General features: G+C 37.6%; 1 protein-coding gene across 1 annotated transcript in view; it reads right to left on the bottom strand.

The window, feature by feature from the left end:
- Window positions 1–3,050: 3,050 nt before the first annotated feature.
- Window positions 3,051–13,948, bottom strand: part of LOC144334444 (protocadherin Fat 3-like) — a 179,960-nt gene continuing 169,062 nt past the window's right edge. The window contains exon 2 of the mRNA XM_077964172.1: window positions 3,051–5,280. Within this exon, the coding sequence (XP_077820298.1) occupies window positions 4,946–5,280 (335 nt within the window). The 3' untranslated portion in view covers window positions 3,051–4,945. The remainder of the gene's footprint in view (window positions 5,281–13,948) is intronic.

The following is a 13,948-nucleotide window of genomic DNA, read 5'->3' as shown; positions in this document are numbered from 1 at the left end:
AATAAAGGGGTCTCTTTTATATATGTGTTTTTCCCTTTAAAATAATTCCTTTGAGAAGTAGGCCTCTCAGAAGGAAGATTGGAAAAAACAAAAAACAAAACCAAATGCAAAAAAACAAAAACAAAAACAAAAAACAAAAAACAAGACCCTTTAAAATTTAACTGTTTTCAAACTCAGAAACAAAAGAAAAGAGATGTGTGTATTTGTTATTTCTAATATCTTACCACATTCCAAAAAACAAGACCCTTTAAAATTTAACTGTTATCAAACTCAGAAACAAAAGAAAAGAGATGTGCATATTTGTTACTTCTAATATCTTACCACATTCCTGACATTTATGACTCTTAAAATTCGCTTTCTCATAATATCATGCCTCTCAAGCTATCCGGTAAGCTTCACTTGTTTATATTCCCTGTATAGTTGTCTGGCCACCCTCTCTGCAGGTCAGCCCATTCTTCAGGCCTCCTTCAGGTCTGCAAAGCTCCCCTGTTACTCAGCTCTGCTCTGACATGTTACACTCTTCAAAGCTTGTCGTCCACAGAGCTCAACTGTTTTTTTTCTTTTGTTTTTGTTTTTAAATAAACTGCCTTAAATGGTTGCCTTATATCATACGTATGATGGTTCTCTTTTTCCTATGAGACTAAATTCCTTGAGTGCAGAAAGTATCTTCCAATGTATTTCTGTTATGTCTCCCACCCTGCTGGCACCTGGGGTCTAGATCAACAGCAGTACAACATGCACTTTATAAAACTAAGTTGAAGATTTCAGTGCTACCTAGAAATTGCTAAGGCAAGACGTGGCTGCCTTTCAGAAATGCCTTCCTCAAGACAGTGGGGTCCAGAAGTAGTGTGCTTGTGGCTTACACAGACTTTTTTCTAGTGGGAAATACAGGATGATGATTGTGATCGCAATAGTTAACATTTACTGAGTTCTCTACTAAACACTGGCATCTCAGCCCTGTATTAAGTGGTTTCCATGGTGTAGACATGACTAAAATAAACATTCCAAAGCCCTAGAAGAAATTTCCACCCCTGTTCCCCAATTCAGCCTGGATGACCAATGAGGGCCAGCCTGGACTCCCTCAAAAGAACTGGAAGGAAGCAACATTCCTGCTCACCCAAAAAGGCAAATGAACACCAGCCTGCTGGTATCTCCACCTCAGATACGGGGGTAGGCTGCATTTGATTGAATTTAACTGCTTGACCTGGAATTAAGCAAGAGTTCTCTCTACCAGCCAGAAAAAACCACGCAGCATTACAACTTTTGTTTTCCTTAAGCCACAGGAATTACTAAAGAAAGTCCACAAACTACTGATTCTATGTGATTCTAGATGTGGTAGAAAAAAACCCAGTTATTTGTGTAGAGAACAGATGTTCAATAAGTAAATCTCCATTTGGGGTTTGGGAATATCTGTTACCTGCTACAAGCTGTAGATCATAAGTATTGGCATTATTTGCATTAGTCTTAATCATTTTAATCTTTATTATGTAGCACATTGCCAAAGCAAAATCAAATTCTAAAAATTCCAACTCTTCGGCAGAAGAGGAAATGAAAGCTTAGTTTATACTAGAGTCAACATCCATTTACTAGAGTCAACATCCATTTGAGAAAAAATCTAAATCATAAACCTTTCCTAAATATACTGGTTAGTATGCCTCTATGTATGTATGTATGTATGTATGTATGTATGTATCTATCTATCTATCTATCTCTCTCTCTATATATATATATCTCTATCTATCTATCTATCTATCTATCTATCTATCTATCTATCTATCTATCTATCTATCTAATCTATCTATCTACACACTGGTTAGCTACATGTCCAGCTTCGTTACTGAAAAATGTTATATTGATGTAACTATTTCAGACAAATGACTCTAGACAGTCAGGAAGAAATGCCAAAAATTAAGGCTTCTATTAGAGAGTTCCTTGAGCTGTCTGAAGGCTGCCTCCCAGGCAGCATGATACTTAGAGCAACACCATTAACAAGAATTTCACCAGGCCTGGAGTTCTGTGAATCTCATTAGAAATAGGCATAACATGACTCTTACAGAGCTTTGTAGTTTACCAACAGCCTTCAAACACATCATGATGACATTCAGACTTCATGAGCAACCCTTGCAGAGTAAGCAAGGTCATTCTCATTTTCCAGATAAGCAAGTGAGGTCCAAACAGATTAAATGACTGTAACTACAGTAGAGTAGTTAGAATGGGGTATCAGCTTTTGTTGTGGGATACCAGGCACTGTGCAAAGGATTTCAGGTGAGGAATCCTATATTCCTTGCAACTATTTTTACTCACTAAAAACTACATTTAAGAGAGGTTCAATAATTTGCCCAAAGGTCATGAAGCTGGTAAGTTCATGAAGCTGGTAAAAACTGTCCAGTACAGTCTGTTTCCCCACCCGCTGTGTTCTATGGTGTTTCCTAGTTAGAAAGCATAGAGCAAGCATTTGAAACTCAGGACTTCTAACCCCAAATGTGACTTCCTCCATGAAGCCCTCCCTGACCATCACTCCCACCAACCCTATATTTAGTGAAGCTCCCCTACTGGAATCATTTATTGCACTCTTTCGCTATATCATAAGTATTTGTTAAGTTCATATAAGTTTGGGTCCCTAAAGTCTCGGACCATATGTTAAGTTTATAACCCTCTTTATTAGATCTTACTTGAAAAGTAATAGGTACAATAAATGGTTAGTGACTGAATAAATGGATAAAAAGAGCAGTATTTTCTTATTACATGTCTGGAAACTACAAGGTATGCTATATATTTCTTTAGACAATTAGATAAGTTAGACAAAAATGTCATTCCTGGCAAAAACGATTTTTAAAAATCTATGGCAAGAAGAGAGAAATTATGAACATGCTTAAGGATCTTATTAGCAACGTAGGCTGAACAGTGATAAAATAGGGCTTTCTGAAAAATTATGTTCAAACTTTTAAAGCTATATAAAAGAAAACTTTAGTTACATGAATGCATGTGTTCTTCTCTGAACTTCACATCCAACCCAAATTCTTCCCTCTTCCCTGTGACAGTTATTTTTTCTTTTTTTCTTTTTTCTTTTTTCTTTTTTTTTTTTTTTGAGACGGAGTCTTGCTCTGTTGCCCAGGCTGGAGTGCAGTGGCGCGATCTCGGCTCACTGCAAGCTCCGCCTCTCGGGTTCATGCCATTCTCCTGCCTCAGCCTCCAGAGTAGCTGGTACTACAGGCGCCCGCCACCACACTCGGCTAATTTTTTGTATTTTTAGTAGAGACGGGGTTTCACCATGTTAGCCAGGATGGTCTGGATCTCCTGACCTTATGATCCGCCCGCCTTGGCCTCCCACAGTGCTGGGATTACAGGCGTGAGCCACAGCTATTTTTTCTATTCAGTCCTAAGTAAAGGAAGAGAACAGTGAAAACTTCCCTTTTGCAGTTTCTTTAAAAAAAAAAGGGTGCTGGGCCCACCATTAATGACTCAAGTAGCAATGGGATCAAGATGGAAGAAGCAGAATCTGACTAGGGTATTTCAGACTCCACTGAGTTGTGAAATGTGAAGATATCCGTGGCCTCAACTTCTTTCCTGTGACATTGTTTTTGTTTTTGTTCTCTCTCTCCCTCCACCCCAACCCTCCCTCTTAAATTTGCAAAGTGATTGAATTCATTTCTCTGTTCTAAGAAGCTCTTTGTCATACCAAAAAGTAAATCAGGAGGGCTTCCAGGGAAAGTTGGAGGCCTGTTCCCCAGATGCATGGAGAATTTTATCCACTTAATGGGGCTGTGAAAGGTTGGGCCAAGGCTCCAAATCTGAGTCCTCTCCTGCAGGTACAAGCAGGCCTCAACAGATACTGATAGTTAGTACTCTCTTTGTCTTAAAATACAAGTCAAATCCCGATTCAACACTGTTAGAATGCAAAAGTCTGCTTAACGAAATGATTGATCCACTCATAATTAGAGAAAAATCAATAATTTTTTTCTTAAACCCTGACATTCTCTTTCATTATCTTAATGGGAATCTGACATTTATAAAATACTTGAGGTCAGCTACATGTTTCTGTTTAACAAACATAGGCAGGAGAAACAACCATCAACTAGATTAGTAGTTCATTAGGAGAGCTGAGTTTGTCCACACCAACAAATCTCAACTGAGCCTAACTTTTTGACCAGTATCAACTCACTTGCCCAGGGTGAAATTAATTTAAATTATTCTAAATTTCAATGAATTAAAACCCCATCCATCACAACTCTATTTTACTCCTTTGTGCAGACCTAAAGGAGGCAAATCACAAGAAAGCAATGAACCTCTCAGATCTGCAAAGAACTTTTCCAATGTGCATACCTGTCTCAGAATGCATTCAGCCAAATGCACACCTGCTACTGATCCTTAGGCCTTTCTTATCCTTACTCAACCAATTAAGTTTTCATTACAATCTCTAAAAACGTTTTGAGCAAAAGACCAGAAAATTGAAGTTATACATATTTTATGTAAAAATTGAGACACTGGAAGTTCTTTTAAATATGGATGCTTCCTTGATGGGTAGTACAGGAATCGCAAAAACATCTGGAATTTAAGGTGAAGGCTTTAAGGAGATCGGCAAGGGAGAAGTGTCTAGAGGTAGGGGCATCACAAAGCCAGCTTGCCCATAGAATCCAGCAGAGGCCAGGTTACTCTTTTTCAAGAAAGAGAAGGAAGCAGCTGGCTCTCTGAGTGGACTGGGAACCACATTTTATTATTATGAGTAAAGCAAATGTAAGGCCTTCTGTGAAAATCTGATTTTGATTAGCTAACTCCCACTCAATGTCAAGTGAAATTAAAACATACCAAAGAGACAGAAGTGGCACTCACCTTTTCAGAAACTATTCTCAGAAAGGAAGAGGCTATTCTTTAGTAAATAAAGTAAATGAGCACAGCAAGGGTCAGGCTGATGAATTTAAAAGCTGGACTACAAACTAAAAGGAAGTCATACAAACATTCCCTTACCTGTTTTGATATTGATGGCAAAAAAATTCTGAGGATTTCCACTTGTAATCCTGTATGTCAGTTTTTCATTGGAACTAGAGTCAGGATCTTCAGCCTGGATCTGAATGACAGATATGTCTTTTGGAGAGTTTTCCATGACAACGGGATAATATATAGGTTCGGAGGTCAGCGGGGCATTGTCATTCACATCTTCAACTTCAATGTAGACCTCAATGGTGGAGTAGAGTGGAACAACACCCCTGTCTGTGGCATACACTGTTAGCCAGTATGACCCCGTTGTCTCCCGATCAAGAATGTCTGCGGCAGTGATGACCCCTAAGAGAAAAAAGAAAAAGTGTGACTGTCACCGCAAAAAGTAAGACATTAAATAAATAATCTCAAATTCCAAAGGACTGCACTAAAGAATCTTGGTATATGAAAAACACCCAAATCCATAACATAAGGTTAAATTAAGATATTCTTTACATAAGAAAATGATTTTCAGCAGGACCATATTAAATCGTTTATAGAGTATTAATTCCATTCACAAATACTTTATTTGAATTTTGGAGATAGATATCTCTCAAACAAACATGCGCACAGATCTACACATACAGAAGAGATGATATAGGGGAATGAGAAGAGGTTGGGCCAGGGGTCAAAGCACTTCCCATGTTTCATGGGAAATCAGTGTAGTATCAGGTCAATATCTCCATTTGACCTGATATTGAATTGACTTCTTATGCAATAAAAAGCTCTCCTAGGGTAAATTATTTTATCTATTCATTTACAGAAAGAAGAAAAACCTTTCAAATATTCTTTTTTTGCCTGTTAGAGTAGAAAATATTTTGCCTGCAAAGATATAACCCTCCTTCATACTCTTTCCCTGAAAATCAAATGTCACAGCCATTCCAACATAATCAGAGAAGTCATATCAACACATGTTCCAAACGAGTTCCATCCCCCTTAAGAACTCTACAGAGGGCCCTAATAAACTCTGAGCCACTTTGAGAGATGCTCATGGAAAATCATTTTAAATTAGGAGTACAAAATGCCCAATCTTTCCCATTTCATGGTTGAAACAAGTGCCAACCAGGAAATCAGATGTCTGCCTAAAAAGCCAGAGAAAACACAGTGCTCTTGTCTATCTTTACAACACTTACCCAATCACCAGGCTACAGAAACTTACCACAGGGACAGGATCATGAACCCATTATGATGGGAAAACTCTGGGCTCACTGTATAAAAACTGTAAAAGTAGTGAAGAGGCTCATAGAAAGCGTGAAATTCATGTAAATCCTTATACTATAAAAGACATTGTGAAAGGAGTCAAGAAACAGTTCTCCAGCTCTGCCCTGAATTCTCTATCCTCTGTATTCCTGTTAAACTTTTGTCTAAATAAGGCATATAACTTAGCCTATGGACCCTGCATAAGCAAACTGCCAAGTACAGCAACCAGGAGGGAGGAGGGCATCTGTCCAGATACAGTTATGCTGGAATACTCAAAGTTTCCTCAAACTCAAGACAGATAAAATATTTAAAGGGTGATAACCTGATTGATGTCGAAATTTCAGCTGCAATGTTAATTCGCCAAAGAACTCTGCATAGTGGTAGGCCATGGGACAAAAGTTAATCTTAAATATTCTCAATGGAAATATGTAAAACAATTGGGTCCTGTAGAATACGGCTGATATCTGGTAGTTAGAAGAGAAATGCCAATCTGTCATTAGAGGAATAGGTACTAGATAACAGAATAGGAAGAAAATGAGGAGAAGCAAAAGCAACCACAACAACAACAACAAAAAACTATTACAAACACAGTAATGTGTGCTCATTGATTGAATGAATAAAGATAGCATTATAAACTGGGTTGACACTGCCATCTATAAGACCACCAGGATGACTAAACAGTGGAAAGGAGAACTTTATTGGCAGCCAATATCGGTTTGCAAACTGGGAAGAGATACTGTCCGGTGTGTGCTGAAGGTGCTCTCTTTTCCAAGAGGGGAAGGCCAGGTTGGTTTTATTCCTCACAGGGCCCATAGTACACAATGCAGTCATACATATTCAGCAGATTTGGGAGAAACATCATACATATTTATGAGAAGAGCTGAGCATATTCGCAGTGGGCAAACATACTTGCAATATACATTCTATGTTCACTTTGGCGCAGGATTTTAGCATTAAAATGAGGTGGAATTTGGCTCTTTACATCAAAAGATGAACGATAGGACACAAAGACAGTTTGTGTGCAGACTTCATAAGCCAGCTGATACTGGCTTCAGTCTGCAGTAGCTTATCAGAAAGCAATGTTTGTGAGACAAATCCTCTGTCTAACCAGAGTTTTAGTGGTCTGGGTTATAAATCAAAGTTAGGACAATTTGCCTGGTAGCTCTTATTGTTAGAGAGTCTAGTAGGAGTGCGGTTTTTCCTGTAGGAATTTAGAAATCTGCCATGCCAGCTGGGCCCTGAACCGTCAACCCAGATGTTACTGTTTTCTAACCTTAGGGTTCATCTTAGCTGATAAAGGACCATCTATTTTGTTCTCTCAGACAGAGTCAATTGTCAACATGACTTTAAGGAACAGACAAGGAGGGCTCTGAGGGTTGGATACCTGGCCAAGTGTGAGCACATCTGTCAGTGCAGGACACCAGCACATTATAGACACTGTGGACAGTTTTGTGGAACTCTCATAGCAGACAGTGCCATGAGCTGCCACTCAGGTAAACTGGAGCTCTGCAAGTCAGAGAAAAGATATGTGACAGGGAACTAAGTGGTCTCTGGGATGGAAACTAAGAGTAGAAAGGTGTGAGCTGCGGTGAGGGATACAGGTCACACACACAAAAAAGATGTTCTGCAGGCTCCGTGAGGCACCTCTTCACTGCCATGAGACCTGTCCATTCAATTTACAGGCATCCACTGGACCCTGTGCTGCCATTGGAGGAACGGAGATAATGAAAGGGTCTCTGTCCTCAAAAGACTCCCAGTCCTTTGGAGAATGCAGATCTTTGTTAAGCAGATCTGTACTGAGGGGATAAATGCATAGCCAACAGCCAGAAGGGATCATCTGGTTTAGACCAATATACTAGGAAGAGCAAAGACTCTAGAATCAGAATGGGATGGGAAGCAGGGGAAACAGCATTTACTGAGGATCCATAATGTGTTGTGAGACCTGTAATTCAATTTCCCTATAATACAAACTTTATGGTTATCTCTTAAAGATAAGGACACCATGTTGGTAACTTGCCCAAGGCTTCACAGCTAAATGTAGAAGAACCCTAGACTGTCTGCCTTGAATAACCCAGTTTCATATCTGGAATCCTTTACTTTCTACCCAATTGACCATAGAGAAGATGTTCAACCCAAGCAAATCTAGTTTTCATACCCATCTCTCAGTGTTGTGGTAATCATTAAATGTACACCAACAGTTTGGCAAAATGCATGTGGCATAGTAGATGCTCAGTACATGTTAAATCTATGTGAACCAAAAGCAATTCTATAGGTGTTCTTAATGGTAATCAAACCCTAAAGCAGGGGATGATCTTGAAAGGTAAGAAGTTGGGGATGGATTGTCATGCAAGATGTTTTTTCTTCTCTGGTCATGTGCCATTCTCGCAGTCTTTGTGATTTGCCCATTGCATAATTTTTTTTGGGGAAAGTATCTGGCCTTTTTGGGGAACATCAAAGTAAGGTCACTAAAAAGAGAACATAATTCAATAAGCAATAAAATCAAGGAAGTTTTTCAGTTTTATTTTTCCCTTTGCCTGACTAACTGCCATGCCTACATTTCCACATGTGTGTGTGTGCACGCACACACACACACTCCAAAGCATACACATATAAAGATTTGCAGTCACAAAATTGGTTTGCCATTCCTGGAAGTCACTAAATTATTTATTTTCTTCCACTGTTAAAAAAGGAAGATGGTATATCACAGCCTTTGGACATAAAAGGATTTTGAGAAGTCCTTAGATGAAATGCATTCACTAATACAAATTAAAATACAAGGGTGGGATTTCACCTTATTTTACTCTTAATGAAGGATCAGACATTTCCTTAAAAATTAGATTTCTCTCTTGTTAAAATAAAAGATGTCTATGGCTATATTTACCAAGTAACTAGAAGTGTGGATGAGTATCTTGGAACACAATGTTCAGATGTCAGTTTTATGATCCAAAAATTTGAGGACAACTTGTAAAAGGACTGAGTCTGAAATGTGTTAATTACTGAGTTTCATCCAAGGCTCAGTATTAATCATATTAACACCACCGATGTCCAGTGATAGCATTTCTTCACACCTATCCTCTTATAACTAATGATGGTCAACATAGTCACAACTAAGAATGTAAATCCACATTACCTCTTTTATCAATCAAAAACTCACTTTTAAGATTGACCAAGGAATGCCAAAATCACATCTTGAGGGCCATTAACATTATGACAACCACAATGCATTCTTTATTGCTTTTTTTTTTTAAATTGAGGTATTTGGAATACAATAACCTGTCCATGTCTAAAGCAAACAACTGGTAAGTTTTGATTTTCATGAAACTGTCACCACAATCAAAACAACAAACATATCCATGGTCCTCCAAAGTAGTCTCTTTCTCATTTTCAATCCCTTGCTCCCAACTCTTTCTACCCCCAGGTAACCACAGATTACCTTTCTGTCATTATAAATAACTTTGCATTTTCTAGAATTTTATACAACTTAAATAATATAGTATGTACTGTTTTTCTGTTTTCTTTCACTCACAATAATTATTTTGAGATTGATCCATGTTATTTTGTGTATAACAATAGTTAATTCCTTTTCATTTCTTAGTAATATTCCATTGTGTGGGTATACCACTATTTTTTTAACCATTGACCTATTGGTGAATATTTGAGTGGCTTTCAGTTTTTAACTATTACAAATAAAGCTGCTAAGAACATGCATCTCAAAGTTTTATATGGAAGAATACTTCCATTACTCTTGAGTAATAACTTAGGGATAGAATGACTATATCACAGGATAGGTATATATTTGCACCGTTTCACATTCCCACTGGCAGTGAATGTGGAGGGTTCCAGTTGCTCCACATCCCCAGCTGTGGCTGACTTGGCATGGTCAGTGTCTCAAATGTAGATATTCTAATGGGCATATAATGGTATCTCATTGAACTTTTCATTTGCATCCTCCTTATGATGTTAAGCATCTTTGAAAGTGCTTATTTTTCACCTGAATATCTTCTCTAAGATAAAGAAGTTATCATAGGTTAAGTGTTCAAACGTTTTGCCTATTTTAAAATTTGGGTTGTTTGTTTTCTTGAGTTTCAAGAGTTCTTTACATATTCTGGATGAGTCTTTATCAGATAAGTGATTTGCTAACTTCCCCCCCCAGTCTGTGGCTTATCTTTGCACTCTTATAATAGTAATGCTGGAAGGTAAAAATCTTATATTTTCATATCCAATTTATCAATTTTTTTTATAGGTCATGTTTTGTTACTGTATCTTAGAAATCCTTGCCTAATCCAAAGTCACCAAAGTTTTGTCCTATGTTTTCTTCTGGTCTAATAGTCTTAGATGTTGTATTTATATCTATGATTCATTTTGAGTTTTCTTTATGGTGAAAGATATAGCTCTAAGTTGATTTTTTGGTATGCAGATGTTCATAGTTCCAGTCCCATGTGTTGAAAAGACTCTTCTTTTTCCACTGAACTGCCTTTGCATCTGTGTCAAAAAATCTATTGCTACATGTATGGGTCTATTTCTGGACTCTCCATTATGTCCCATTAATCTATTTGTCTACCATTCTGCCAATATCACATTGTCTTGATTGATGTAGCTTTATAAGTCTTGAAATCAGGAAGTCTAAGTCTTCCAACTTTGCTCTTTTTCACAATTGTTTGGGCTAATCCAGGTGATTTGCATTTCTATATAAATTATAGAATCATCTTTAAAATCCATAAGACACTTAGGAAACGCACTAGGATTTTGATTGGGATTAGATTTACCCTAAAAATCAATTTGGTAAGAACTGGCATCTTGACAGCTTTGAGTCCACTGATCCATAAAAATGGTATTTATCTTTATGTATTTCTCTTCTTTCATTTCTCTAAGGAATGCTTTATAGTTTTGGTATACAGAGCTTACACATCTTTTGTCAAATTTATCCCTAAACATTTCATGTTTTTGATATATTATAAAATGCATTATTTTTATTTTAATGTCAATTGTTTAGTTTTAGTATATAAGTTACAGTTGATTTTTGTATGTTAATCTTGTGTCCTACAACATTGTTAAACTCACTTATTAGTTCTAACCAATTTTTTTTAATTGTTTTACTTTAAGTTCTGGGGTACATGTGCAAAATGTGCAGGTTTGTTACATAGGTATACATGTGCCATGGTGGTTTGCTGCACCCATCAACCTGTCATCTACATTAGGTATTTCTCCTAATGCTATCCCTCTCCTAGTTTCCCACCCCTTGACAGGCCTCAGTGTGTAATGTTCCCCTCCCTGTGTCCATGTGTTCTCATTGTTTAATTCCCACTTATGAGTGAAAACATGCAGTGTTTGGTTTTCTGTTCCTGAGTTAGTTTGCAGAGAATGATGGTTTCCAGCTTTATCCATGTCCCTGCAAAGGACAGGAACTCATCCTTTTTTATGGCTGCATAGTATTCCATGGTGTATATGTGTCACATTTTCTTTATGCAGTCTATCATTGATGGGCATTTGTGTTGGCTGCAAATCTTTGCTCTTGTGAATAGTGCTGCAATAAATATATATGTGCATGTGTCTTTATAGTAGAATGATTTATAATCCTTTCAGTATATACACAGTAATGGGATTGCTGGGTAAAATGGTATTTCTTGTAAATTTCTTAGTAATATTTCTAGCATTATTTGGCTCACTGGATCTAGATCCTTGAGGAATCGCCACATTGTCTTCTGCAATGGTTGAACTAATTAACAATCCCACCAACAGTGTAAAAGTATTCCTATTTCTCCATATCCTCTCCAGCATCTGTTATTTCCTGACTTTTTAATGAATGCCATTCTAACTGGTGTGAGATGGTATCTCACTGTGGTTTCAATTTGCATTTCTCTAATGACCAGTGATTATGAGCTTGTTTTCATATGTTTGTTGGCTGTATAAATGTCTTCTTTTGAGAAGTGTCTGTTCATATCCTTCACCCACTTTTTGATGGGGTTGTTTGTTTTTTTTCTTGTAAATTTGTTTAAGTTCCTTGTAGATTCTGGATATTAGCTCTTTGTCAGATGGATAGATGGCAAAACGTGTCTCTTGTTCTGTATGTTGCCTGTTCACTCTGACGACAGTTTCTTTTGCTGTGCAGAAACTCTTTAGTTTAATTAGATCCCACTTGTCAATTTTGGCTTTTGTTGCCATTGTTTTTGATGTTTTAGTCATGAAGTCTTTGCCCAAACCTATGTCCTGAATGGTATTGCCTAGGTTTTCTTCTAGGGTTTTTATGGTTTTGGGTCTTACATTTAAATCTTTAATCCATCTTGAGTTAATTTTTGTACAAGATGTAAGGAAGGGGTTCAGTTTCAGTTTTCTGCATATGGTTAGCCAGTTTTCCCAACACCATTTATTACATAGGGAATCTATGACTTGTTTTTGTCAGGTTTATGAAAGATCAGATGGTTGTAGATGTGTGGTGTTATTTCTGAGGCCTCTGTTCTGTCCCTTTGGTCTATATATCTGTTTTGGTACCAGTACCATGCTGTTTTGGTTACTGTAGCCTTGTAGTATAGTTTGAAGTCAGGTACATGATGCCTCCAGTTTTGTTCATTTTGCTTAGGGTTGTCTTGGCTATACAGGCTCTTTTTTGATTCCATATGAAATTTAAAGTAGTTTTTTCCAATTCTGTGAAGAAAGTCAATGGTAGCTTGATGGGGATAGCATTGAAACTATAAATTTCTTTGGGCAGTATGGCCATTTTCATATTTATTCTTCCTATCCATGAGCATGGAATGTTTTTCCATTTGTTTGTATCCTCTCTTATTTCCTTGAGCAGTGGTGTGTAGTTCTCCTTTAAGAAGGACTTCACATCCCTTGTAAGTTGGATTCCTAGGTATTTTATTCTCTTTGTAGCAATTGTGAATGAAAAGTTCACTCATGATTTGGCTGTCTGTGTATTGTTGGTGTATAGGAATGCTTCTGATTTTTGCACATTGGCTTTGTATCCTGAGACTTTGCTGAAGTTGCTTATCAGCTTAAGGAGATTTGGGGCTGAGACCACGGAGTTTTCTAAATATACAGTCATGTCGTGTGCAAACAGAGACAATTTGACTTCCTCTCTTCCTATTTGAATATCCTTTAATTCTTTCTTTTGTCTGATTGCTCTGGCCAGAACTTCCAATACTATGTTGAATAGGAGTGGTGAGAGAGGGTATCCTTGTCTTGTGTGGGTTTTCAAAGGGAATGCTTCCAGCTTTTGCCCATTCAGTATGATATTGGCTGTGGGTTTGTCATAAATAGCTCTTATTATTTTGAGATACATTTTACCAATATCTAGTTTATTGAGTGTTTTTGGCATGACGGGGTGTTCAATTTTATTGAAGGCCTTTTCTGCATCTATTGAGATAACCATGTGGTTTTTGTCATTGGTTCTGTTTATATGATGGCTTATGTTTATTGATTTGCATATGTTGAACCAGCCTTGCATCCCGGGGATGAAGCCAACTTGATCATGGTGGATATACTTTTTGATGTGCTGCTGGATTTGGTTTGCCAGTATTTTATTGAGGATTTTCACATCGATGTTCATCAGGGATATTGGCCTGAAATTTTCTCTTTTTGTTGTGTCTCTGCCAGGTTTTGGTATCAGGATTATGCTGCCCTCATAACACATGTTAGGGAGGAGTCCCTCTTTTTCTATTGTTTGGAATAGTTTCAGAAGGAATGGTGCCAGCTTCTCTTTGTACCTCTGGTAGAATTCGACTGTGAATCTGTCTGGTCCTGGGTTTTTTTAGTTGGTAGGCTATTAATTAGTGCC

The sequence above is a fragment of the Macaca mulatta genome, chromosome 14 (genome assembly GCF_049350105.2).
Source record: "Macaca mulatta isolate MMU2019108-1 chromosome 14, T2T-MMU8v2.0, whole genome shotgun sequence".
NCBI lineage: Eukaryota > Metazoa > Chordata > Mammalia > Primates > Cercopithecidae > Macaca > Macaca mulatta.
This window is presented reverse-complemented; position numbering and strand designations above follow the sequence as displayed.